Here is a 27,522-nt window from a genome sequence, read left to right on the forward strand (position 1 = left end):
GTTGTTCAAAGGGCGGATAACGCTATCCAACGGATAAATCGCTATCTAGCGGATAAGTGTTACCAAAACGTATTGCACTATCCACCGGATAGAGATTTATCCAGTGTATAGCGTTATCCATCCTTCGAACAACCGGGGCCTGTTTAGTAACACTAGAAGGAGGTCAGTGTGTATATTTACAAAATGTCATGGAGTCTGAGGAGGGGGAGAGAAGACAAAAAAATTTCTTTTCCTTAGTGAGTTAGGAAAATTAATATCATGAATGGCTTAGTCTTTGTTGCAGACAGCCTGTTTGTCCCTCTTGACACAGGTTTAGAATAACACACAGCAAAAATGCAAGCTGCTGTGGCTATGTTTTACAAGTTGAAGATGATGATTAATATGAGAAATTACAATCATTTTTTTTTTCAGTGCACTCTTTTCTGTTGACGACTCCTGTAGATGTCATTCTCAGGTGGTGCAGCAGAACCCTCGTCATCACTTTCATGATCGGCCCCAGGTCTTTTGACACCCCGTTTATTTTGATCAACTTCCACTCCATCTTCACTGCCCTCAACACCATTTACTGGACCCATCTCAGAGTCTGGCAACCCTGCAGTGGTTAGAAGATATCACACTGTTACATGATGCATTGATCAAGAAGAAGCTTCAACACCTCCCCCCCCCCCCCCTCCCTTAGGAATTTGAACTTTTGATGATTGGTTCATTCAAATTTCTGGATTTTATGATAATTTTTCATAAAAGGCAAGATCAGCAGTTATGTCATTGTTGTAGACCTTTTCTTCTGAGCCATACTTGAAAAACTGAACTCTTTACCTCAAACACCTCCATAATAAAAGATAACAAACGTGTTTGAATGGAAATATGTGACAATTCCAGTTCAAATTTCCCACCCTACCCAGGCAAGGCTCAAACTCCCCACCTCTCGGTACGAATGGCAGTCAAATGCCCATGAGTTAGCCCCGGGGAGGGAAGATATTGGAGCTTCGAATTGATCAGCACATAACTCCCAATACACTGTCTAATTAATGCCACTTTCTAAATGGCAAAGTTGTAAGGTACCTCATGGTAATCAGGAACCAAGTAAAATCTTACTTTTAAAAGCAATTAACAGAATAACACAAAAACAAAAAAGATCCAACTCTGCAATACCCTTCAATTTGAAACATACACTGTGATAACGACTAACAATCAAGGTCACCAATTAGCCAAAGTTTTCACCAACCTGAAGGTGCTGGTTCTGGTATTTCAGAGTCCAAAGTCAACTGAATGAAGTCATCAATCATTACAAATGGACCCTAAATAAATACACAACATAAATTATAAAAGGTAACAGAAACAAAGCAAGACACAGAATGAGTAAAGGATCTATTAATTATTAATTATTAATTGCCAACCAAAGACTGACCATGATGCAAACCACAATCTAAACTTCTAAACAAAATCTGTAATCTTGGCCAAAAAGTTGAGCCAAATTGCAATTTTTGAATCATTCTACAAATCTGCTTAATTTTTACAAAATTTCACAACCAGTGATTTTTTTAATGCCAGATCCCCTGAATTGCAATCATCTCTTCAGCTCTTTTAGTAAACCATGTATGACAAAGAGGGCACCACCAATCCTATCAAACTGGTGAGAAGAAAGTGCTTCAGCCCTTTAAGTTAATTAATATAGCACTGGTATTTCTCACAATGTCTACAAAAGTCATGTCAGATTTTCACAGTGCAACAAAACACCTTCAACATGGAAACAGTGCAATTGCACTGAAAATAGCCACTTGAAAATCCATTGTAACTTAAGAAAAATTTCAGACACTGACAAGGATTAAAGCTATTTACAAATTAACTTTAATATATCAATATCTGTACAAAGTCACTCTAATTTCAAAAATGGTTAGCATTTTCAATCAGACTGCCATTCCCCTCAGTCAAACAGTTCTATCCTGAATACATCATCCTTTAACCATACTATGCTAAATTGTTTAACTGAATGAGTTCCCAAGTGATATACATAATTCAAACTGGGTTGAAGCTAGCTCACTGGTGTACAGTTAAAACTACCTGGAAGCAAGATGGAGGAGGTAGAAGGGTCATAAGATGTGCAGCTACAGGTGGAACTGGAAAAACTCCCCCTGGTACTGAATGAAGTCCAACTACAAAGCAATAAGCATTTATTGGATGAGGTTGAGCATGATATCATGCAAAAATCAAATTCAATGATTGTTTTATTAGTGTTCAGGCATTTTGAGTTTCTCTCTGAGTTTGCAAAAGTTTAGTCAAAATGTTGTGGACTCACCAGGTGCAAATGAGTGCGCTTGCAAGAAATTTAGACCACTGTGATGACGAATATTGTTGTCAATAAGTGTTTAGTCTCACTGTGCCAATCTACTGTAGATTGTTTTTTAAACGTGATATTGATGTCAAATAAAACAATTCTTTTGGCAGGACATGGATGTTGCAGCCTTGTCTGTACTCTTGTCAACAGTGGCAAATTGGCCAATCATATTGCGACATTACTGTCACTTGCGGTAAAAACTGAATTTTTTGATTGAGTGCCATCCCACTGCACAGCCAACCTATTCATGTTGTTGATAAATGCACAACTGAAAGTACAGTCGTTCTTAAATCTGTAACTTTGTTGATCCAACCACCCCATTGACAGAATCAAAATATGTTGGCCCAACTTAGCGGTCATGGTAAACCAAAATTCCACAGAATCATGCACAAGACTTCAATTTTATCACAACCCTAAATTTTAAAGAGAAATTTTGCGGAAACTCTTACCAGCTCCAGCAGCTGGTTTAAATGGTGTCATCTGTGATGTGTCTGGTCGGGGATATTGCACTGGTTTTTCTTCGTTCTGCTCCTTTTGAGAAGGAACTGAGGACAACAAGCTTGGTGCATTGCCACTTTGTTTTGTTGAACCCTTAAGTAAGTAAATATAGTTTGAAAATCAAATGTTTGGGTCAAACTCAAGATTTTTATCCAACCACTACACCAAACAGGCCATAAAGATTTATTTTGTTTTTTTACCATAAATTATTTGGTTATCATAAAACAATTACAAAGTCAATGCTCTTTGAGGCACAGACCGTAGCACAGTAAGAGGAGATTTCCAAGAAAATTAATCTTACCACATAGCCCATAATTTTAAGCTCCAAAGAAGTACAAGGAAAAAGGTCCAAGTATTTATATCTGTCAACAAGCACTGATGTTTCATGGCCTTCCAGTTCCTGCAAGAGAACATTTTTTTAATAAATTGAGTAAAATTGAAAGAGCATTCAGAATTTCATATTAAAATATATTTGCTTTTAATTGTACAACATGACATGCAGAAAAGGGCCAAGTAAATTAATTTGTAGCTTAAAAAAGGGCTTCTGATTAAAATTATTTTCAAATACACTGACTTTTTCAGGGCTCGACACTAACGGTAGCCCACTAGCCACAGACTAGTAGAAATTCAGTTTTGGCAAGTGGTTTTCAATTTCCACTAGCCAGTTTGGCTAGTAAACAGACTGAAATTGTCGTAAGATCTAAAAACATCTAAGATGTCACTATAGCCACTTGCATTGGCTGGTAAGTTGAAAAGTTAGTGTCAAGCCCTGCTTTTTTTTTGGTATATTTATGGTAGTTAAAGTACAGGAACAAAGAAAACAACATATCAAACTCATTGAAAATCATATTGAACTAAACTTCATCAGAAAGTACATCATTTACATAATTATATGGGGCGTTTACAAAAGCCAGACCAGATTGGATCGGATCGGATTGACAAAACCTGACCAGATTTGACCGGATTAACAAAACCTGGATCAGATTGCATCCCATTGACAAAACCTGGACCGGGTCCAAAAAAATTCGGATCGTCATAAATATCCCGCCAAAATAGTCGCATAACATCTCATGATCAAGTTTTGGCATAGAAATACAACTGCCTTTTTTTGCAGCTCAGTGAAGCAAAGTTGTAATGGTTCTTTTCCGTATAAGATATTCCACAGGCGCCCCCAGCTCACTACACTAAAGGTATAGTTGTTTCACCTAATAAACAGGCATAACGAACTACAGAAAACAGACGAGATAAGTTCACATACTTTATAATTTTGAAAACTATACATAATTATGCCATAAGAAACACAATTGTAGCCTTGCACACTGTACATAGTTTTTTTAAATTTATTTAAAAATTATTGTAAATTACTGACCCATTATTGCAAATAGTTGCCAAAAAGCCTTTTTAGGAGCAATTATTAAAGATTATCATCATCATAAAGAACCTTTTGATAGAACGCTATTACGGACTCCATACACTGTTTTATAGAGCACTCAAAATCAACGGTCGACACTGTAATGTAACACCGCTTTTCTCAACAGTGTCACAATACACAACTTGCAATGTAACACAACACCACTTTCCCGTCACGGTCACATCCACTTGTACTAAAACAACTAAACATTTCATATTGTGAGCTTGAAAATGTCTGTGGATATTCATTTTCAACTACAATCAATTACGGTCAAATCATAGCGGCCTCAGTTGACCAGCACTTACTTAGCAGGTGTCATTACCTCTGATCAAAAACTTAAACATCATCGCCTGTAACTCCCATGAGACCTCGCACTCACACTGTGCATGGCAAGAAAAACAGTTGCCATGTTTGACACGTTTCTCTTAAGGCTGCAGAACCTATCTGCATTTTTGGATGTTTTCCACGTTTACTAGCGGATAGCTCCAATATGAGGTACGTTCTTACACTAAAATTTGGCAGGAAATTTATGGTGATCCAATTTTTTTCTGATCCGGTCCAGGTTTTGTCAATCGGATGCAATCCGATCCAGGAATTGTTAATCCAGTCCGATCCAGTCTAGGTTTTGTCAATCCAATCCAATCCGATCCATTCCTGACTTTGTGAATGCCCTAATTATATGACATGCATGCTTCAGGTGCAAGGGAGAGTCAGGAAATTCTCATAGGCCCTGTAAAGTCAGGCAGCTTACCTCTTTATAGATTTCAAGTTTTCTATTCTCCACTTTTACTAAGCTTGCCAAGTCACCGCTTGTGGTTTCAAATTCCAAGAATTTACCCCACACTTCACTAACAAAGAGTAAATGTATAAAAAATTAAATTGAATTTCATCAGAAGAGATGAAATTTGCAGCAACCCTTGAACGTCCATACATAAGCAACCAAATGCAAGATAGAGTTTCTCCTCACAATACAAAGATAATGTCACACAGACAATTGTGAGAAAAAAGAAAAACATCAATTAAAGTATTATTTAACAATTATTCGCCGAAGGCGAGGTGAATATCGTCGAATAATAAGTATAATTTCAGAGCTGAACAACAGAGAAATTTCTAAAATCATAACATTTTTGTGACATTTATTAACATTTTATTTTAATATTTTATATAAACCGTGTGGAGCAGTTTATATAGCATCATATAAGGAACTGCTCGACCAATCAGATTGCTAGAAACTCTTTGCTCAGCTCTGAAATTATACTAATAGTTGATCCCAGATCAAATGCTAAGTACTAACATCATGACATTTGTTAAGCAGGCATTAAGGAAAAATACTAAACAAAATGAGATCCTGGGAGTGAGAGAATATTAACAATCCCTAACAGTCAGTAACTGGAGAGGGAGGTTGCACTGCAGTTAAAACTGTGACAAACCTTGCTTTGTCTTTGGGCATGGAACTCAGAACTTTCTCAAACAGTACTCTTGTGTTGTTATCATCTAAAACAGAGGCACACCACATCAAAGGGTAATTGGATACAAAAAAATACCATTAGTATAGGCCTACATAACTTTATTACATTAAAATCCCCTAATGAGTGGGCAACCACAAAACAGGTCTGTAGGGATGAAATGTAGTTGACTGATTTTTTTCTGCCTATCTCACAGTAAATTTTATCTTCTAAAATAAAGTAGACTTTACAGGTTCAGCATTGTTAAGAAAATGACATTTTAACCTTCTAATTCCCAGATGATTAATATACAACTTCTCCCTGTAGTATCCACACATTATTGAGCAAACAGGTAATGAGAATACTCAAACTCATCACTGGGTAGAAGTTGTTATCTTCTTCACTAAATTCTTGTTACTAATTCACAAGGAAATATATAGCAGCTAGTTAAAGGAGATCAAGAATTAACAATCAAATTTTAAGAGAGATAAAAGTTAACTGGAATGTTTAACTTACCATTTAAATGTGATAAATAATCAACATAAGCCAGCACATAGTCTGTTTCATTCATATATTTCTAAAAAGGAAGCACAGATATTCAAAGCAATTTGTATGAAAAACAAACAACATCAACTCATACGGGTGTAGACAAAACCTGGCCTACCCTGTGGCCTACCCTGTGGCCTACTCTATGGCCTACCCTGTGGCCTACCGGTGATCAGATTTTTAAGAACATAAAAATAAAATCAATAAGAGTCGCATGAATACGCTGATGTACAATTATCTGTCTCTAAAAAGGGTATACTAAGAGGTTACTAACATGATTTTCAACGTCCCAGGGAACGAAACACTGCAAATATCACATCATTCAACCCTAACGGTAGGTTAAGGGGGAGGGGAGAGGTGGGGCCAATATTGCGCGGTCGCTGAGGATATGCAAAATGGCAGCTTTATGGTGCAGGCTGTCAGTTGGTAACATATAGTGGAGTGCTGGTGTGAAAGTGTATTGAACGGCATTATATTGGAGAGCATACATATCCAGGTGAGAAAACGCAGACGTTACATGCCAGGCCAATTTTTTAAGTGCCCTCAAGTGCTGTAGAGTATTGAATTTGCAACAAGCACCCTGGGACACGCATGCATCACTGTCATAAACATTTTTCAAACTTTACTTGCTTTTCCAAAGAAAGGGCCAATATTGCACTAATTTGAAAGCAGAGCGGATATGATGATGTTTGCCCAAAAGTTGCATTTAACTGGCTTCTGTTCCCGGATTTCCTTATTCTATCAGAAGGTTAAGAAATTTTGATCAGAATGTTGCGGCCAAAACAGCAGAAGAAAGTCGTTGGTAAGATAGTACTCAGGAAAACGTTGAAAGGTTTCCAGCAATGCTATCCTTTTAAAAATCTGACCACCGGTAGGCCATAGGGTAGGCCATAGGGTAGGCCACAGGGTAGGCCATAGGGTAGGCCACAGGGTAGGCCACAGGGTAGGCCATAGGGTAGGCCATAGGGTAGGCCATAGGGTAGGCCATAGGGTAGGGTAGGCTGCAAGGTGGGCCATGGCCTAGGCCACGTTTTGTCCACACCCACTCATATCAGCATTTGACTGCCTGCACTTTCAATTGGTAATTCAAGAGTGTCAAATCAAACAAACTGTCTGCATGTACTGAATTGCCAGCCTTACCTTTAAGCCTAGCTCAAATATCTTAAATGCCACTGCTTTGTCCTGGAACAAAATTGAGAGCCCTTCAGTGAGTACCTCTTAATGACTTCACCTTTGCTATTAAAATAATTTCACAAATAACTATATTCAGTTTGGTTAATTTACTAGGAACAGGACTTACCTTACTGCAGTAGTACTCCATGAGGGCAGCCGATATAAAAACCTAGAAGCACATTACCAGACCAACAAAAAAGTATTCTAAGTATCCCATGAAACAAATATGGGACTAATGAAATTTAAATTATTCAACGAAAATTAAAATAACATGTCGCCTATCCAGATTTTGCATCAATGCTGTTACATGAGCACCCACCCCCCCCTAATCCAAAAACAACTGACTGATAACATGTTAGAGTTAATGCTGTATTGAGGAGGGATGCATCTGCAGTTCCTCAAATGCTGACTTAATTTGATCCAAGATTTCTCAGTCATTATTGAATATGCATTTAAACTCCTTTTTCTGTAAAAAACCTACATGAAAGTTTGTTCTTGTATCCTCTCTCGCCTTCTTAAAAATTGCTCTGCTTTCTTTGATGCTCTCAGACCGTCTTGCAAATTTCATGAATTGGATATAAACCTTGAAAAAAAATTTTTTAACAATTACAAAAGATGGACCACTGTCAACTAGCATACATAACATCGTATTTAACATCTAACTCCCAAGAGCTGACTGTTAATTCTCCCCTCTATAGCTGCTACACATGTCTCTGTAATTTAGTTACAAGAATTTGGTGTTAGATCAAGACAACTTCTACCAGGTAAGTTTGAGTGTTCTCATTACCTGTTTACTGGATAATGACTGAATATTTAAGGAAGAAGTTACCTGTTAATCGCTTATGGGAATTAAAGGGTTTTTGGTTGCATTGGTTCATTGTAAACTAGCCCATTAGGTAAGAGTTTTGTCTGTCCAGGTTCATAAAAAACAACCAAGTACAAATTGTTGGTTCCTTGAAACAGTACTAGCAGTACCTGACTTTGTCTATAATTTGGTCATTCAATTTGAAAATTATAAATATTCAAATTAGGGAGATAAAATGAAATAGATGCTACCTATACACATTATACTCACCAACGTTGGGTCAATATTCTCAAGTGCTAAGTATTTTTCATAAATTTCCTTTGCCTTCTGGAACTTCATTCTTCCCTATCCAAGCAGAACAAAAACAAGGAAATTAACAGTTCATGATCACCACTAGTACTGTGCATTATGCTAAATAAATAATGTATTTCCTTGAATAACCCCCCCTACTCTAATAAGTGCACTTCTCCCAAATAAGTGCCCACTCCCTAAGCCATACTGTCACACAAGTGCCCCTCACAGATAAACAAACCCTCTCCTCTAACACTTTCTTAAATAGTAGTGATACAAGGAAAACCTGTTCCTTTTTCCACTTTATTTATAACTACAATAAGTTAAGCTTCAACTACAGGGGAAACAGTACAAGAGAATAACAAGTGCTCCTCCCCCCCCCCCCCCCCACTTTATTAAGCGCCCTCCTTCTAATTTATGCCCCTCCTTTCCACTGCAAGTTTAAATAAGTGCGCCACAGAACTTATTCATGGAAATATTACTGGTAGTTTTGCCAGAAGTCATTTTTTAACACAACTTTTTTTTTATTACCTCTTCAAAGTCAGCATAAGCAAAGTACAAAAGCATGCTGTGTTTCATGATCCCTGTGATGGCTCTGTCATATATGGCACCAGCTTCATCTCCAAGTACTTTGGATCCCTGCATGTCCTGTAGAATTCCAAAATCATACAGTGTGTGGAAATTAATTGATGCATTGAAGGCAAAAGCAAATCCTGTCAAATCAGTATTTTAAAGTCACTGGGTAACAACAAATTTAGAGCAAATGCTGTGAGTAGAGAAATTGAAAAAGGGAACCAGGAGAAAAACTAAGGATTTGAGGGGTACCACCCTGTACAAAAATGGAAGCTGACTTCAAGTAAATAGAGTTGCAACTGTCCACAAGCAAAGAATAAACAAACAAGCCCTAATTAAGCCAGAGTAGTTTGCTTGAAGTTATAAAGTTTGTCTTCCTGTAGTTTGACCAACTCCTCAGTCCCACCCTAAGCCACATTTCAGACCTGAAAGCTTCAAGTGACTGCAGGATAGCTACCCTATAGGCCACATGAACATCATCAATTGGGTGAGTTTAATTTTAAGGAACTCCAAAACAAATGGAGGACATAAAGTCAGTTTACCCCCTTGTCCATCAACTTCTGACTGACTTTCTCCAAGTACAATGCTGCCTCACACCAGATGTTTGGATGAAACCCCATTGTCTGTAGACACTGTTCATAAGCATACACAACTGCAAATACAAAGAGTGATGCTTAATATAAGTAAACAGGAAGGAATGAAAACAATATTGTATACTTAGTCCTGCTGGGAGAGTACTGACTACTGACAGAACCTACTAACCCACTAACTCTCACATCTCATGCGTATACAAGAGTCCCAGGCCTGCAGAATGAAATCATCAGTCTCATAAACCTGGGACTACTTGGTAATTTGAGTTTGAGAGAGATTTTTTCATTCCACCAATGCTTTTCTGTTGATTGTTTTTCAGCCAATCAGAAGAATGACTAGATTAATCTGTTTGTTATGCATAATCAAACTAAAAAAAAAAAATAATCATACTAACTCTTCCTCTCTGGAGAGGTAAGTAGGAGAAAGTACATGATAGCAAGAATAGTGTTCCCATTTACAGAATCACTTTAGTATTACCTCTCTTAGTTAGAAGGGCAGTCTCTTCTGTCCTCAGTGGGTTGTTCTTTTCCCAGGCAATATACTTCTTCCATATTTGTAGCTGACAATTGAATAAAAAAAAGAATATCTCTCCTGTTGCCAATAAATTGTTAAGATGAAACAAAAGAAATTTGTAGTTTGTTAAGGATGAAGTTAAAGATATGTCCAAGATAAACCACAATTTCTTACAATATACTACCTGTTTAGTTTCATCAGCAGTTCCCTGAACAGGAACTGAAGGGTTTCCTCTGACCAGTCCACGAGTAATGGCTTCATATTCCTGAAAAGAAAGGAAATTCACACAAACTTCAATTTGATAAACAAGTTTTGAAACTTATAGATGAAAATGTATACCATGAAAATGTTTGCTCCCTTGGGGCTCAAGAAAAAGGGGCTGAAAACACTCAATTTGCATTTCCATTTGCTACAGTTAAATGATCATAATTTTAAGAATTAAGAGGAAAAGACAAATTGACCTGGTTTGAAATCTTTTAAGCCTGAAATCCATCTTTTGTTTTAAAAAATTATCTTGTCATGACAGAGCTTTTTTCTTTTTGAGTGAACAAGCTTAAGAGAGAGAGGCAAAAAACATTGAGATGACATATTATGAGTTTATTGCTCCTAAATGCTCAGCAACAATAACACAAGAGGTTCTTAGCTGTTGACCATTACAGGCTTAGGAATTGGAGCAGCTAGACCATAAGGGGAGGTTTCAATTCCAAACTGAGTTTGTACTGATAGTCCTTTGGATACTGTGACTAAAAGTGGGACAGGGACTCGGGGACGGGGACTTGGGGACGTGGGACTTGGGGGCATGGGACTCGGGGGCATGGGACTTGGGGGCACAAGACTCGGGGTGTGGGACTCGGGGACCCGGGGACGCAGGACTCAGGAATGTGGGACCCGGGGACTCAGGGACTTGGGAACTCGGGGACGCTGGGACTCAGGGACATGGAATGCAAGGTCAATTCAGGACTCAGCGACACATGGGCACTCAGAGACATGATAAACAAACAACACCTGATTTTTGCGCTGATTTGTAAAGTTTAAGTTTTGGTGGTCTCGAGAAAGGTATCACGTACACTACCGAAACAAGTAGACTGTTTTTCTGGAGATATGTGTAGCAGTTGTCTTTAGCAACAATGGACGAAACTGATGTGTCTACCTTCAATGATCTGATGCAAATCGTAAGGAGTATATTATAGTATCCACAATCTATTCCTGATGAAGAATCGTGGATTCAGTAGAACTCTAGTGTTTACAATTTATTCCTGATGAAGAATTAATAACTACAACGGATGTAAGTTGCAATTACTTTGTGACAAAAGTATCCTCAACATCCTTGTACTGAATCCACAATTCTTCCTCAGGAATAAATTGTAAACACTCCCACTTATTCCTGATGATTCGCATCAGATCATCGAAGGTAGACACCTCAGTTTCATCTGTTGTAATTAATTCACATTGATTTTCCAGAAAGAAATATTATAGAATATGTTGTATTAAATATGATCTCGTTGCAATGACAAGTAACTTTCCAGTAAAGAGAATCAGCTGTTTATTGAACTGCGAGGTGATAGCGGGAACAAATTTATGAAATTTAACAGGAGCAGTGCACATTCTATTCTCCATCATAGCTTTTCTTGGGAATTCTCTTGTCCCTGTTGCCCTTCATAAGGAATCTTCCCTCCATCCACCATCCAAACTCCTGTATCGTTGACTGTAAACAACAGATGTGTTGGTTGGTCTTGTTGCCCAGCTTCTCTGTGATTTTGCTAGTGAAAGCTAATGGCGGCCGGTCGAAGATTTCTTCGCTCCTCCATTTCCTTGTTTGCTTACATCTTCCTTTCCTATACAAGGTTTCTTTTAGTTCATACAGCCAATTTAGTACGGATTTTGATTGCAGAATTACTTTCTATGGATACCTTCAAAGTCCTAAGCGAAATATTTCATTCTCAACTTGGACCTTTCAGCCACATGGAAGAAGATACCTATCCACTCGCATTTCGCTCTATCCAAACCATGAGGCCAGTTTTACTCTGACAAGAATTTCAACTAGAGGAGACATTGAATCTAATCCAGGTCCTGCTATTAACAGCAAAATTATTACACTGTGCTCCGTGTGTCAGAAGAATGTCCACAGTAATAACCGAGCTATTGAATGTGTGTGTGTAAACATTGGTGCCACATCAAATGCGGTGAAATTTCGCTTCGTGAATACCGACGATTGCAAAACATACAGAATTTCGACTAGACTTGTCCATCTTGTATATTTACCCTAAGAACTTTACCTTTTGCTGAAATCAGCAATTTAGACTCCAGCGATGGCTCCTTCACTTCTCATGGTGATGACTTTTGTACTGAACTGGCTTCTCAACAGACATCAGATTCTGAAGATTACCTTGAGAACCCCTCAAAGATCTTGAACTATTCATCCAAAGATCTTAGAGTTGCACACTTGAACATTTGTAGCCTTTGAAATAAGATCAATGAATTAAGACTCCTACAGAGAATATGTGGATTTCACATTTTGAGAATTTCTGAGACCCATCTGGACTCTTCTGTTCCTGATAACTTCTTGCAAATAGATGGTCTCCAACTTATCCGACGTGACAGAACTAAATGCAAAGGAGGAGGTGTTGCCCTGTACCATGCTGAACATCTAACGGCTGTACATCGTAAAGATTTATTAATCAGAGATATTGAGGCCATATGGATACAGGTGAAATTCTCAGCCCACACTACTTTATTCTCAGTTGTTTACCGATCTGAACTCGCAACTCCAAACTTCTTTGAAAACTATGACGGCGTCCTTGAGAATGCCTGGTTGAAAACAGACAATATTTTCGTCCTTGGTGGCTTAAACTGCCGCATGGTGGAAGCCAAAAACAATCCTGGCTCCACCTTAATTACATCTAAAATGAAGAATTTGCTGAGGCTTTTCGAAGATTTTAATATGCAAAATGTTATTGTTGAACCAACTCGCATAACCTATTCCACAAAGTCACCGATTGACCTTATTGTTACCACCAAGGTGGATGTTGTGTGATGCACAGGAGTAATGCCACTAGGAACATCTGACCATTGCCTAGTGTATGCTACGCTTAAATTGGGCAGCAAAAGACCACCACTGAAGATTATTCGCACCAGAAATTTTAAAAATTTCAATGCAACGAATTTTAAGGCTGATATTGAAAAGATTCCTTTTCATATCTTGGAAATTTTCCATCACAAAGACGACGTGCTCTGGGGATGGGAACAATTGTTTAAAGATAATTATATGCAATGCTCACGCCCCATTTAAGGATGTGAAAGTGAGAAGTACGTCCGCTCCGTGGATTAACAACACAATTAGGCACAAAATGAATCACAGATTTAAATTATTCAAAGAGGCAAACCGGACAAAGGATCCGGGCAAATGGGATGCATATAAGAATCTTAGAAATGAAATCACAGCTGACATACGCAGAGCCAAGGCTAAACATTTTAAAGATCTATTAGCTGATGTCAAAACCACTGCAGAGTATTGGAACCTGCTCACAAAGGCAAATAACCCTAAATTAAGGAAAGCAATAGGTCCACTGAAAAGAGAGGATGGATCATTCGCAGTTGATGACAAAGAGAAATCAAACTTAGTCAATAATTTCTTCTCTAACATCGGAGAGAAACTGGCTGGCAGTTTCCAGCCCCAACATCTATCTGACCTGGCCACGTCAACCAAGATTGTTCCTAGTGTCAATAACGTTGCACTATCGCCTTTGGCCATTGAGAGAAAATTGGCTAATCTCAAAACAAATAAAGCCACAGGACCCAACGACATATCACCGAAAATAGTCAAGGTAGCTGGAGATGCACTGCTAACCCCGTTGATGTTCCTTTACAAGATGAGTTTGAAAGATGGTTACGTCTTTAGCCAGTGGAAGACTGCAAGAGTCAATCCTGTTTTTAAAAAGGATGACGAGACTGAAACTGGAAATTACCGCCCCCTATCTCTTCTCAGTGTTCCCAGCAAAATACTTCAATCCATTGTTGCTGATGCGATCATTCACCATGCATTTATTGAAAATAGATTAATTGCAGACAAACAATGGGCTTACAGAAGAGGATATTCTACAGAACTGTTGTTAGTATATATGACAGAAATTTGGAGGAGTGCCATTTATTCAAATAAAGTTGTCGGTATAGTGCTGGTAGATTTCCAGAAAGCGTTCGACTGTGTCTCCCATAATGTGCTATTACATAAATTAGAAAATGATTTTGGAATGAATGGATTGCTACTATTGTGCAGTTGCCTTGACAATAGAAAACAATATACTCTCCTAAATGGTATAGCATCAGATCTTAACACTGTTAAAGCTGGAATACCGCAGGGTTCCGTTCTAGGCCCGACTTTATTTTCTCTTTACACAAGTGATTTACCTGGAGCTATAACTACTGCGACAACCTACATGTATGCTGATGATACCACCCTATATTGCATTGGTGATTCTATTGACACAGTAATTTCTGAACTTAACAAAGCTTTGGAAGAGCTTCTGTACTGGTGCAAAACAAACTCCCTTGTGCCTCATCCAAAGAAATGCGAAGCAATGATTCTCCATATGGAAGACTCACTGGCCCATTGAAAGAGTTAACGTTGGCCCAGCACACCATCAAATGGGTTACACACTCTCTTCTATTAGGCATATTGATAGATGATCAACTAAATTGGTCCAAACATGTTAGTGTTGTTAAAAAGGGCTTTGTTGATAAGTTAAACTTGTTAAAACGTAGCAAATTTCTTCCAAAGAATGTGTTATTAGAGTTATTATGCTGTCGATCGTATATGGAATATCGGTGTGGGAAGGTCTCAGAAATAAGGAAGGTTTTAAGGCATTAGAAGCACTGCATTGTAGAGCTGCGAGAATTATCTTTGAGCTACCTTGGAAGATGTCTAATGCTGATGTTATGAAAAGGGCTAATTGGTCCCCTTTAGCCTTTATGTATAAAATTAGCTTAGCTAAGCTTATGTATAAAATCCATAATAACCTGACTCCAGATGCTATGTCAGCTATTATTAAGAACAATGATAACATCAAGTGATATCAACTTAGGAAGAAACTGAAAATTGATGTCCCTTGTTTTAACACCTACTACATGAGGAACTCTGTAGCTCGTATAGGAGAAATAGCTTGGAACATGTTGGTTCCTCAACTTAATGACGATATAGACAATGTTAAGAAATATGCAATTATGGCAAGACGATCTAAGGCTTTGCTACACCTTGATTTCGACTGTATCTCCCCTCAAACATTAACCAGAAGGGAGGAAGATTTTAAGTATAATTAGTGTTAATAATTAGACGATATTAGAGTACCACCTTGTTTTTTAGAATTTTAAGCTTTTATCATTTTAGACTTTTAAGTAGTAAGTAGCGATATGATTTTAGCTGGGTATATACTATTTATTCTCTAATTCATTAGTTATCTTACTCAATTATTTAGACATGACCCCACAAGCGAGGTGTCGCTTTTAATACTTATCGTGTATAAATAAAGATTACGGTATTGATTGATTGATTGATTACTAAATGAAAGCCGATAAACTACAATAGACAACAAAAGTGCAGGCAAAGAAATGCGAAGGAATGTTATCACATGTGTTTGTCTTTTGCATTAACATTGTTTTTAAGTCACATGACCAAAAACAATCACTTTTGCTTTTTCTCTGGAAAAGCAGTCCACCTGATTCAGTAGTATAATACCTTTCTCGAGGCCACTGAAAATTATACTTTACAGGTTCAGCGCAAAAATCAGGCGTTGTTTGTTTATCACGTCCCTGAGTCCCTGCACGTCACTGAGTCCCAAGTCCCAGAGTCCCCATGCAATGTCCCCGAGTTCTGGTGTCTCTGAGTCCCAGCGTCCCTGAGTCCCCATGTCCCTGAGTCCTCACATCCCCGAGTCCCCACGTATGTCCCCGAGTCCCCACGTATGTCCCCGAGTCCCCACATACATCCTCGAGTCCCACGTCCCCAAGTCCCACATCCTACATCCTTGTCCCACTCTTAGTCACAGCCAATTACTATGTCACTTAAATCTGTCTCACATATATTTTATAATTTATATCTTAATTTTTTTCCTTAACTTAATGCTTGTTTAGGAAGCTAATCATTTACCTTAGAAACTCTTCTGGCATTCATGTAATCTCTTGTTTTATCATCAATCAACTTCTTTGCTAATAGCTTGTTTACACTCTGAAATATAAACAAGTTTGGGTGGCTGTAAAATTTACTGCAAATTTCTCAAATTTTTTATGCACCAGTAGATATTCTATAATTCATTTGGAACTGAGATGTAAGATGACATTACAATTTCATATGAATGATAACTTGGAATGCTTATTAAAAATAATAAAACACAGACAGACAACTGGCTGTGTTTTATTATAATTAAAATTATTAAAAATTATTATTTTATCAAAATGAGGACTACAGTTTCAGGAAATACCAAAGAAAATCTTACCTACCTGTTCAAAAGCATTATATTCCCTCCAAAGTGCCTCCAAATTTATAATGGGAGTCACCACAGCTCTCTATAACAAAGAGTATTGATAGCGATAGGTGTTTTTATTCTCGGAAAATGACTATACAAGAATAAGTTTCAATATTAAGAAAGAGAGCTCTTAGTTGCCTTTTGTGAAAACAGTGAAGTGTTGTATGGGTTACCTGATAAACTTTCCTAATGTTGATTATCTTGCGGTTTTCTGCGTAACTGCCAACCGCTTCACTAAAAAATAAAACAATTCAAAAGTCATGTATAAATTTAAAGTCCTTAATAAAAGCCAGTTTGAGCCAAAGTGAAAAAAAGCCACGTGCATGATCCAGTCTAGTCACTATTCGTACCCTGACTTCAAAAAATTGACATAATCCAACCAAATCTGTGAAAAAAAGGGACAAATCAAAACAAAATACAAGAATTGTTAGGAAAAGAGAAAAATCTATTTACAACTTCCTTAGTATATTATACCCTTGATCGAATTAAAAAATGTATTAGGTTGTTTTCCTTTGTGCATGTGTATTAACCTACATATGAAAACTGGTGGAATGTCTTCCATGTTCTTCTTTCACATTTATGGAAAAATAGCAAAAGAAAGCACTGAGTTGTTCCTGATCACTTTCATGCATGTGTACACTTAACCTTATACACAAGAAATATGAGTTTTGAGTTCATAAAGACTTTTTTATTTTGGAACAAATAATACTGTTTATTATACAGACACTTATATTCTCTTCTGAAGTAGATCAAAAAGCTTTAACAAACCCAAACAACAATTATTGAAGAAAATTAATAGTATAGTATTAAAAAAACCAAGTGAAAAAAAAAAACATTATTATAGTAATATGTTTTACAATTATATCAACTTACTTGGTAAGAGTTGAAGTCTACTCCGACTTTATCCAGGGCAAATTCATATGCTTGCTGCATTTTATCTCTGTAAGGTGAAGACCACAACTTTAAAACAAACATCAAGCCAAAGGGCTCTATCAGCTGAGGGTGAAAATGTTCTGACTAGTGGGAAGAAGAGGGAATACATTGTACTACTGTAAAATCCTTGTAGAAACTATATGCACACTATGTTCACATGGTACAAAAACTTTCCTCCTTTATATTGTAGTCAACAATTAGTTTATCCCACTGTTGGCTGAAAATGGAGTAAGCTGGGTCCATGGGTCAGGTGTCAGGGGTCAGGCATCATGCAATGGGGGTTAAGGTTAAAGGGTGAATACCACTACACTGAAAATTAGCAGGGGGTTAAAAGAAAACTGGAGTGAAAAGGGTTCTAAGCTTTTGAAAAGATGGTAAGAGGTAAATCATAGGGTGGAGCCTTGTTTACTCAATCAATCAATCAATCAATCAACTTTATTTAATGAGGGTAACACAGGACAGTGCTTCAACTGAGTAACTAGTGGTGCCCTCAAGACTATGTTAATTCAGGACAGGTATCTGGCCCTACATATCTTAATCCTACCACTACTTCTTTTGGAGCACATTTGTCAGATATTCATCATCACCTCCATTGCAGCTCAAGCTAGCCAGACTCTCTCGAGCTGCTTCTTGTTTCCCTGGACAATTTTAGTTCATGCCCATGTAGTTCTAATGCACAGTGCTAAGTAGTCACTTTTTACAAACAGAACTACCCTATTCTTCTCTCACTCCACTCCTAAGATTCTTAATTCCTTTGATGGCTTTTTCCAGGAACTAACAGCAAAACAAGCAGATCTTGCCCTCGCGCAAACTTATAATTACCAATTGTTCACCGAAGGCAAGGTGAATATCGTCGAATAATCCCCGAGATGAAGTCAAGGGGATTATTCGACAATATTCACTGAACCTGAGGCAAATAATTGTTAATTAGTATAATTTCAGAGCTGAACAACAGAAAAATTTCTAAAATCATAACATTTTAGCAACATTTACTAAGTTAAACATTTTAAATTAACATTTTATCCATGTGGAGCAGTTTATATAGCATCATATAATGAACTGCTCGACCAATCAGATTGCTGGAAACTCTTTGCTCAGCTCTGAAATTATACTAATTATTATTACTTTTCATAGATTTGCGTCATACCTTCAAAACTCAACCTTTCAATGTTCTAAGGAGGGGGGGGGGTACGTTTCTAAAGGAACTGTGGTGCTCCATCAGCAAGGGAGTATTACAAAGTAATTATGGTTTTATCAACTGAGTCAGTAAAGTAAATCAGCCACCACAATGAGTTTCAAAGCTGATGTTTTGAGTGTTAGCCCTTTGTCAGAGCCAAAGATGAAAGGCTACTGCTCAAAAAGGCCAGCTTTATGGAGGCCAATTTACATTTATTTATTAACTCAGTTAATAAAACCTCAATTACCTTTTCAAAGTTTTGTTTGGCTTATTTTCTTTACATTTTTAACCTTCAATTGATAACTATTATCAAAAAATTGTTGAAGGGCACTACAGTGGTATATTTGCTTCAGTTCTGTTGTACCTTATAAGGTTTGTTTTGTAACAAACTATTCCTCCATTTTAAGTTCTTCTTGTTTGGAAAGAAATTAAAAATGAAAAAAATTCTTTTCCCATCAAATATCTGTTTAATATTGACTCATTTCCTGCCATCCTTCAAGAAAATATCACTCCCGATAACTCTGGATGACTTCCTACTGGTTAGAGTTATCTGGAAACAAATGCTGAGGTTCTCTGGTTTTAAAATAAATCCATAGGACCTGAACAATTGATTCCATCTAACTTCTTCTTTCAGCAAAATACTGCTGAATCATTCATTAAGATCTTGAGAATAAAGAAAATGATCACCAACCAAAGACACTTTGATTGTTAAATGAATTCTCCCTGTCACTACCAAAAAAAAATGTATGGAGAATACAGATACTGATGTAAAGGTATACACTGTAAAGGGTTAACCAGCATCTGTATGCTAGCTGGTATATTTGCTTTAAATTGAACCAAATCAAGATTTCTGTATTGAAATTAAAATGCATGCCTACCTAAAGTTTTGGAGAGAGCTTTTAGTCTCCTTTACATATGACAGGTAACACTTCCAGAGATCAATGTTCAACACCTTGATCAAGCATTTCTGGAAGAGCTGAAATGACAAAAGTCAAGAGAACACAGGGGTAATAAATAAGGGAGGGCCAGCTAACTGATTTACCTATGCCAGCAATTATTGATATTTGATATACCCCAAAGGACATTTTTCCCTAACTGACTGAACATAAGTACCAAAACTGACACTTGGAGGGTATGAATCAACATAATACAAAGGAAGAGACAACGCCACCCATCTTATAGTTCTACTATAGTTGGATGCCTCCACTGTTAAACAAATTGTTGTTCATCGGACAAAAATGACATGAAATATGAAGTTCCCTTAGCACAAATGGCAAACACACTGCAAAATGCACAAAACCTGAACAAATATGAACTACACTAGTGTTTGCAATAGTTTCCAGCTAGGTACAATTATGGATTGTATGATATCATACTATTTCTCCTATCGCCATCATCAAAAGTAGCACTTTTGTTCCCAGGAGCCTTGGGAGATCACACAAATTGTGCTGGCCATAGCAAAATGCCACACAATATAACATGGGAGTGAACACAAAATTTCAGTTTCAAATCAAAATAAGGCAATATTTCAATTTTCTCTCACCATAAATAATTCCTTTTCACTTATGCAGACAAATTTTTAATAATAGTTTGTTCCGACAGTGGTTTCCTTTCACCCCCTCACTCCAAAGATCTCATTAGCAATTCTCATTACTGCCTGCTATATTATCCTTACAATGCTAGTTCTGAGAATTTGGTATTGGTTCCACTAAATCCATTGACTGATATTTTGTCCTAGTAGCTTATTCTCATCACTTGTCTGCTAAGAAGGGATTCTGTCTTGGTTAACCATATAATTTCAAGGGTTTACCACCCTTCTCTACACCCAACATTCAGATTTTCAAGTTCTTAAATGCCCCCTGACTCCATTCTCCCAGTTATCAAACCCTGAAACAGAGACTTAGTGCTGACAGTCTGAGTTAGGTAGCATAAGAACAAAGTACACCCATATTTCAGAGTAGGCTGTGTAGACTGACAATTCAAAAGAAAAAGGGGTGACCTGCAAATCAGATCTCTACAAACTACTACGATTGCCAGTTGAGTGAGGCACAGAAAAGGTTTGGTGAAGGGACTTTGAACATAAAATAACAGTGTGGTCACAGGCAACCCCTATCACCCATCATTCCCCAATGGTCATCAAATCTCAAAAACCATGCATCCTTAACCATCAAACACAAAAGCCTGCAGAAAGAAATCACAAGACACATCCCACTGCAAATGGAGCTAATTGCCTCAACAACAACAGGATTTTAAAAGTCAAAATGTGGTGGCCAAACTCAAGTCTTGCCTCATACTACTGAAAATCATAGTAAGTCCTCAAGGGCCATAGCCAAGAACATTTACCACTCAGTTGGGTCTAACAAAAAATCATGATTGTCTTTAAGTTATTACCTTTTCTACTTGTTCATAATTCTTATGTTTCATCTGAAAGAAAATCAACCACCAAAACTTCACTCAAAAACATTCTTAACAGTAATTTGACAAAATCAGATGTACACATCTCCATATCAATATTGAGTGATTTGGCAAAACTTGGGTAACATTCTCTTACCCAGAATCAAATTTTGAATACCATGGACAGTAAATATGCAAAACAGTGGAAAAAGGCATTTGCTTTTGCCAATTTGTCATGAACACAATGAGCTAATTTCAAGATTTCTAGCTGTTTAACATGAACAAATTTAGCTTAATTCCAACTGGTTTCAACTTTGAGACCAGAGGCCTGTTTCTCAAAGGTCCCAGTAACTTAACAAGCACATTAAAGCTGCTCTGTTTTCATTCAAGATAGCGTTTCAAAAGTTAGAAAACTGTACAATAAAACTTTCAGCTAAAGATACAAAATGGACCAGTTAGGGTGCCAGAAGCTGCTCCTCTATTCTTTAAATTTTTATTCTAAAATAAGGCTTCAGGCCTGTTAAGTTACCTAGACTTTTGAGAAATGGGCCTTAGACACAAACAAAAAAAAAAGTTGTTTCAAGCAGATCTTTATCACTAGTATTGATGGGGAAAAAATACAGAAACTACTATAAATCAATCCTTAAAAATCAAGATAGTCAGGACCCATTATTTGGACCAAGTATAACACATGCCACAGTTTTGCACATTTAAGGAACTCTCAGAATGTTTGTCAGGGAATAGTCCATTTTACAGTTGCGTGCTTGGTTGCCAAGCCTTTGAACAGGAGTGAGGCTAGAGATGACCTTGTTATGATACAAACCTTGCTGCCTTTCAAATGTAAATCACTTTGTTGTCATGCTAACTAGATACAGGTCTCTTTCACAACAAGGTCATCTTTATTCTCACTCTGAATCAAAGGCTTGGCAACTAAGTACACAACTGTAAAATGGCCTATTGTTAGAAGTAACTGTTTTTCTAGTATTAACTGTCTGCCCCCTCAATGCTGCTCAAAGAAATCCATGTTTAGAACACTCAGATGTATTGAAGCTTATTTAAAATGGGGTTTTGCCAACAGTTAACTTTGTTTTTTGTTCAGCCATTAGTGTTTAGGGATTATTCTTGCCATAATTTTCAATGAAGAGACAAGTAATAAAAAGAGGGCACCAGTTCTTTACTGCAAGAGCTTTGATCTTAAATCCAGCTCATTTCTACTTCTCTTACAATTCTGATGGGGCCAAGACTTACTAAGTGGCCAAAAATGTCTCACATGTACACCACTGCACATAACTTGCACAATGGGAGCAAGAGTGCAAACTTATGTGAGCAACAGGTAAAAAAGAATAGCTTTAAAGTCAAATTCAATTTAAGGTCAGAATTAACAGTTTAGCAAAATTACTGGTCTTAACAATGAACACTCAATATAATCAAGTGCCAATGAAAAGGAGTCTTGTTCCTTAGCCCTCTCACCCAAGGACAAAATGCTCCATGGTATATGGTTTCTGACCTCCTTAACATAGGGTCTGCATCAAGTTTTTATAATTACAAGGCAGTTGGTACAATTTTATAATTACAAGGCAGAAGCCTCATAATAAGTCAGACTGTTTTGTTCGAAAGCATCTCTCCAGAAAAAAACTGATAGGGACATGCAAAAATGCAAGAGTACCCATCACTACTGAGACAGATCATTATTTTGTCATTAATATTTTAGTGTGCAAGAGGTAAACTAAAACTAAATTTTCAAGTGCAGAAGAATTGGGGTTTTTGGCAGCAGTCTTTAAGGTAACCCATACAGCAGGAGATATTTGCCACCCAATATGGGAGAATCTGTTTCCTCCTGAGTAACCTTCAGTGTCCCCTGTCCCAACCCTCCCTTAGGTGAGTAGTGAAAGAAAATAAGCCAGGGGGGTGGGACCTTAATAAACAGAATATAGCATTCTGCAACTTGGATTTGTACAACTTACAATTAACAGTCAAGATTTTTACAAACATGTAGTAACTCGTGTAGGATGATAATTACAATGTTTGAAGAGTGTAATTGTCCTAGTCAATGACCCCTATTATTGTGCATCTTTAATTCTTTCCCAAATATAAAACTATGTTCACCTTCTCAAATATCAGAAGTTTGTCAAGTCTGTAAAAGCAAAAAAAGGTCCCAAGAGCTCATACAGTCCACTTCTTGATTTGTGTTTGTCATAATGGGAGCTTCCTGCATCAGGAATAATTGCTAGGATCATTCAAGCTGAGTGGAGGGTAGGATGGCACCTGAGAGGGTCTTGATCTAATGCAGTTAAGGCTGAGTGGTTGGCAGAGGAGGACAATGCTTAAAATCTCTCTGTAAGACTAGAGTTTTTCAAGATCAACAGATGCTACTTTTAAAATCTTGATGCCAAGTGATTTCAAAGACATGACAAACAAGAAAAAAAAAAAAGAATGTTTATAAAGGAAATAGGTAGTTAAAAAAGCAGGAAATGTTGAAGGAAGATGATTAAAATGGCTAATGGCTTTTTCCTTTTTTGCAGCATACTTCACCCTATGTTAGGCACCTCTCCCCTTACTGATACTAGAGACAATGGCTGTTTTTACATTTGTGGGCCCAACTTTTGAAATCATGAAATCAAATCACTGCAAGTCATTAATGTGAATTTTCTTGCTTTCCTCAAAATGAAAATAAGACTATAGTTTGAATTAAGAGCAAGGCATTTAACCAGAATTCCAGGAAAGAAACTTCTGTGCTTTAAATCACATCACTTTGTAAGGCATAGTGACAGTGAAGCATTTTGCAGCCTAAAATAGAGACTTTAGCCTGCCTGCATGCTCGCCTGATTGTTCAGACTATTTTGCTGTCATTTTTTTTAAGTTTTCGTTTTCTCGATGCCCTCCAGACACATAATAATAGTAATACAGTGTATATTCCTGGGCATAACTATGTTTTGGGCCCTTTTCTGAGTCATTTTAACCCTTGCCTAGCTGCTAAAGCTGAAATTATTTTGAGTCAGGCCCAAAACATAGTTATGCCTGCAACATAAACTCTATTGTTCACGTCTACAAACAATTGGTACATCCTCTAATCAGGGTAAAAAAAGGTTACTATCCCATGGCTCTCCACTGATTCCAAAAAACAAAGGGAAAATAAACTAAAAATGGGAAAGAGGGGGTGAATGAAGAAGACTGAGCAGGTACAAGATAATAAATTGAGGCCTTTCAACAAAACATGCCCTTTGAGGATGTTAACTGTATTTAGAGAGGAACACAGTCAAGAGGGAATGCTCACGTAAGCTAACTGTGAGGGATTATCTAAATGCAGTACCAAAGTGGTAATTGTCTCCACCAATACCAGTATGTAACCTTCATCTGGGCCCAAATTAACATTTTAAGTAAGGTGCAAACTGGAAATTATTTTAACATTTTTTATCGCCAGGTTAGCCTCTGGAAAAACATGAACCTTTTTTTCTTTAGTTACAACATAAAACATGAAATGTATTTTTTCGGGTTAAAATTTCCTCTTCTAATCCTGTCAGTTGAGCACTCTCAGGAGAGGAAAGTTTCTGCTAATAGGAACTGAACATGCTAATTACTGTAAGTGTGATATATCATGGACAGCCCTGGAAATGGTTTCACTGCATTCGAGTAGCATGTATCATGTTTTGGTTGATACAGATATTTCTAAAATAATAATACCTTTAAAATGGTTTCAAAAAAATCCCAGTCTAAAATTAAGTGGAATGTGAACAGTTTAACCAAGGATAACAAATGAGACGTCTAAACAGAACCCCAGGAGTTAAAAATGTTAAAGTAAATGACACTTGAGGCAAATAATGAGACTGCACACAAATGCAAACACAACACAACCAGTTTTGAGAGTCAAATCTCTGTTTAGTGTGTAAAGGAGACAGTATTGAAAAAGCCCATTTATTTCGCTCTTAAACAGAGCAAACAAACATAGCATTTCACTTTAAATAGAGAACTCAACCAAGAACCTTTATTCTGTGGCAATTCTGCCAACAGTTAGGTGACCTTTTGCTGCCTACCTTTAACCTTCCCTATTTATGGTCACATCATATTGCTTATAAAATAAATCAAGCTTTGCACAATTTTTTACCCTAGTTAAACGATTGTTGTCTTGCCCTATAAGCAAACACTATTTCCTTAGATTTCCTGTACAAACTGCTAGTAATTCTTTAAGCTAAAAAAAATTCAACTACATTTGCTGCAAAGTTACTAGCAATTTACACAAGTTATCTCTGGTTTCCCAAAAATTAGGCTCAGAATCAGTGCAATATGTTAATGCTACATAACAAGGTCTCTACAGAGAGTAAAAGACACAAGAACTCCAGATACCAAGACCTGAATAATTTGTAACCCTGAGAGAGACTAGTAAAATTATTTTCAGAGCTAACAAATCTTAAAGAAACTACAAATTCTAAAAACCTCTTGCTCAATGTATAATCTCCAGTAACGGCCAGCATTTGGGAATCGTCTTACAAGCTTTTCACACAGAACTCTTGATGTTTCCAGTGGAGTATTCTATTAAAGCAGACAAACAGAAAAATATTTGTTCTTAGTGCAAAACTTAGTCAGATATCTCTAATGTACTACAGCACCTAACCATGCCTATGTGGAATTAATGGTGAAGAAATAGAAAAAAATTAGAGTCATCAGTTTGAAGGAATCAAAATGAATGACTTTTCATAACATTTAACAATAAAAAAAACCCTATCAAAATGTTTTTAACAAACATCAGGAAAATTATTTTAAGGAAATTTTTGTAATTTAGATATAAACCAATGAAGTTTGAACATTTAAGTTACATTAACAACAAGTCAAAATGATGGTGAAGATGTAGATGTATTAATACCAATCAAAAACAATAGTTCAATGGCACAAGGAGTAAAAATGATAGAAATGTTCTTTAGACAAAGGGTTTCAGATGGATGGAGTCAGTTTAAATGTTTAAGCTTGGATTCCATTCCGTTATAAAAAGCATCTCATAAATGAGGCAATCAGGTTTTCTTTGGCACTTTCTAAACATTCTGGAAGGAAGCCAATTTTGCACACAAAATCATGTAGTTTTATGACTATACGATTTGACTCCGGAATAGAGTTGAAATATGGTGTTTTCAAATTAAATCTCACATAAACTAAAACTTGGTTTTACAACGATTTTACAAGCTCAGCCTTGGCTTTTTCCTACTTTATTAGAAGATTTCAGACGGTTCTAAGACTAGATTTCAGTTAATGTAGCAATAAGGAATAATTGGCGCCCTAGCAGACCGCTTTAAGCTGTTTTGTTTCATGTAAAACCTGTTTATACCTGTGCCTCTCTGATTAGCACTCCCCATGATTCTGTGTCGTATGGATGATGTTGCAACCGTAGTTCTGCTTTGATTCCGCGTTCAGTTGTGCTCCAAAATGTGACACCACCATCCTTGACAAGTGAAACCAATTTCATTGATTCGGAAAAGCTCAGATCAAAATTACCTCACAAACTGACTAAAACAACAACTACTTCCGAAAAAAAAAAAACAAGTAAATTAAAATACACAGAAAGATAAGTTGGAATGACAACTCTGAGCGGACACTGATCTTGAAATACAAATGTATCGGCTACTGGGCAACGTGAACTACATATCTCTTAATTGGAAACAGATTTCACAGCTTTGCAGATAAATTTACCGGAAAAATAGCGTAATTTAACAAAACTCGGTGAAATTTGAAAGGTATTATGTACATAAATTTCTCAGTTAGCTCATAACTACGACAACTTTGCCCCTAGAGAGAATTTCTGTGGTTCACCTTGATATGATCAGAGCTCATACGCCTTTCAACTGCACCATTCCCGAGTACCTGTCCTGCTGCTTGCATCATTTTACGCTCCAACTGTAATTCAAAACATTTCTTAAACTTATCTAGCTAATTAATAGAGTGGAAAAGGCCTGTAGCTAAGTAACTGCACGACTAAGAGGGAAATCCTGAACTCAGACAACCAAACTCAGAAGACACAGTGGAACGCGTGGTGAGAAATTGTATCACTTAAGCGAGCAAAGAATGATGGGAGTGTGAGACCCAGCCCTACTCGATAATATAATTTGTTTCTCTTTTTTGTTTGTTCTTTCCAGTTTGGTTCAAGCTAGTCCCTTTCTTTTTTTTTTTTTAAACGCTGGAGAAGCGAACTCCTTTTTCATTTTCAATCATAAAAAGGGCTCCTGTTTCTTAATTGTGTCAATAAAAAAATACTTGAATATGATTGATTCGTAATATCACAGTTATTCACCAAAGTGGAGGTGATTAGTGTTGGATAAATCGCTGAGGTGCGAAGCGG

The 27,522-nt window shown here is 37.1% G+C and overlaps 1 protein-coding gene across 1 annotated transcript; it reads right to left on the bottom strand.

Moving 5' to 3' along the window:
- Window positions 1-376: 376 nt before the first annotated feature.
- On the bottom strand, window positions 377-27,218 carry LOC111326719 (cleavage stimulation factor subunit 3). Its single transcript, XM_022930776.2, has 26 exons — window positions 26,997-27,218; window positions 26,515-26,628; window positions 25,632-25,727; window positions 21,198-21,230; window positions 19,685-19,782; window positions 17,570-17,636; window positions 17,047-17,081; window positions 16,870-16,930; window positions 16,671-16,736; window positions 16,321-16,398; window positions 10,366-10,446; window positions 10,146-10,227; window positions 9,620-9,729; window positions 9,036-9,152; window positions 8,484-8,558; window positions 7,890-7,991; window positions 7,536-7,577; window positions 7,376-7,417; window positions 6,206-6,266; window positions 5,675-5,738; window positions 4,996-5,092; window positions 3,135-3,233; window positions 2,785-2,926; window positions 2,062-2,153; window positions 1,226-1,298; window positions 377-592 (listed from the first exon to the last, which is right to left on the bottom strand). Exons 1-26 carry the CDS (start codon window positions 27,066-27,068, stop codon window positions 408-410), a joined length of 2,184 nt encoding a protein of 727 aa, XP_022786511.2. The 5' UTR covers window positions 27,069-27,218; the 3' UTR covers window positions 377-407.
- Window positions 27,219-27,522: the final 304 nt, after the last annotated feature.

The sequence above is a fragment of the Stylophora pistillata genome, chromosome 1, assembly GCF_964205215.1.
Source record: "Stylophora pistillata chromosome 1, jaStyPist1.2, whole genome shotgun sequence".
Taxonomy (NCBI): domain Eukaryota; kingdom Metazoa; phylum Cnidaria; class Anthozoa; order Scleractinia; family Pocilloporidae; genus Stylophora; species Stylophora pistillata.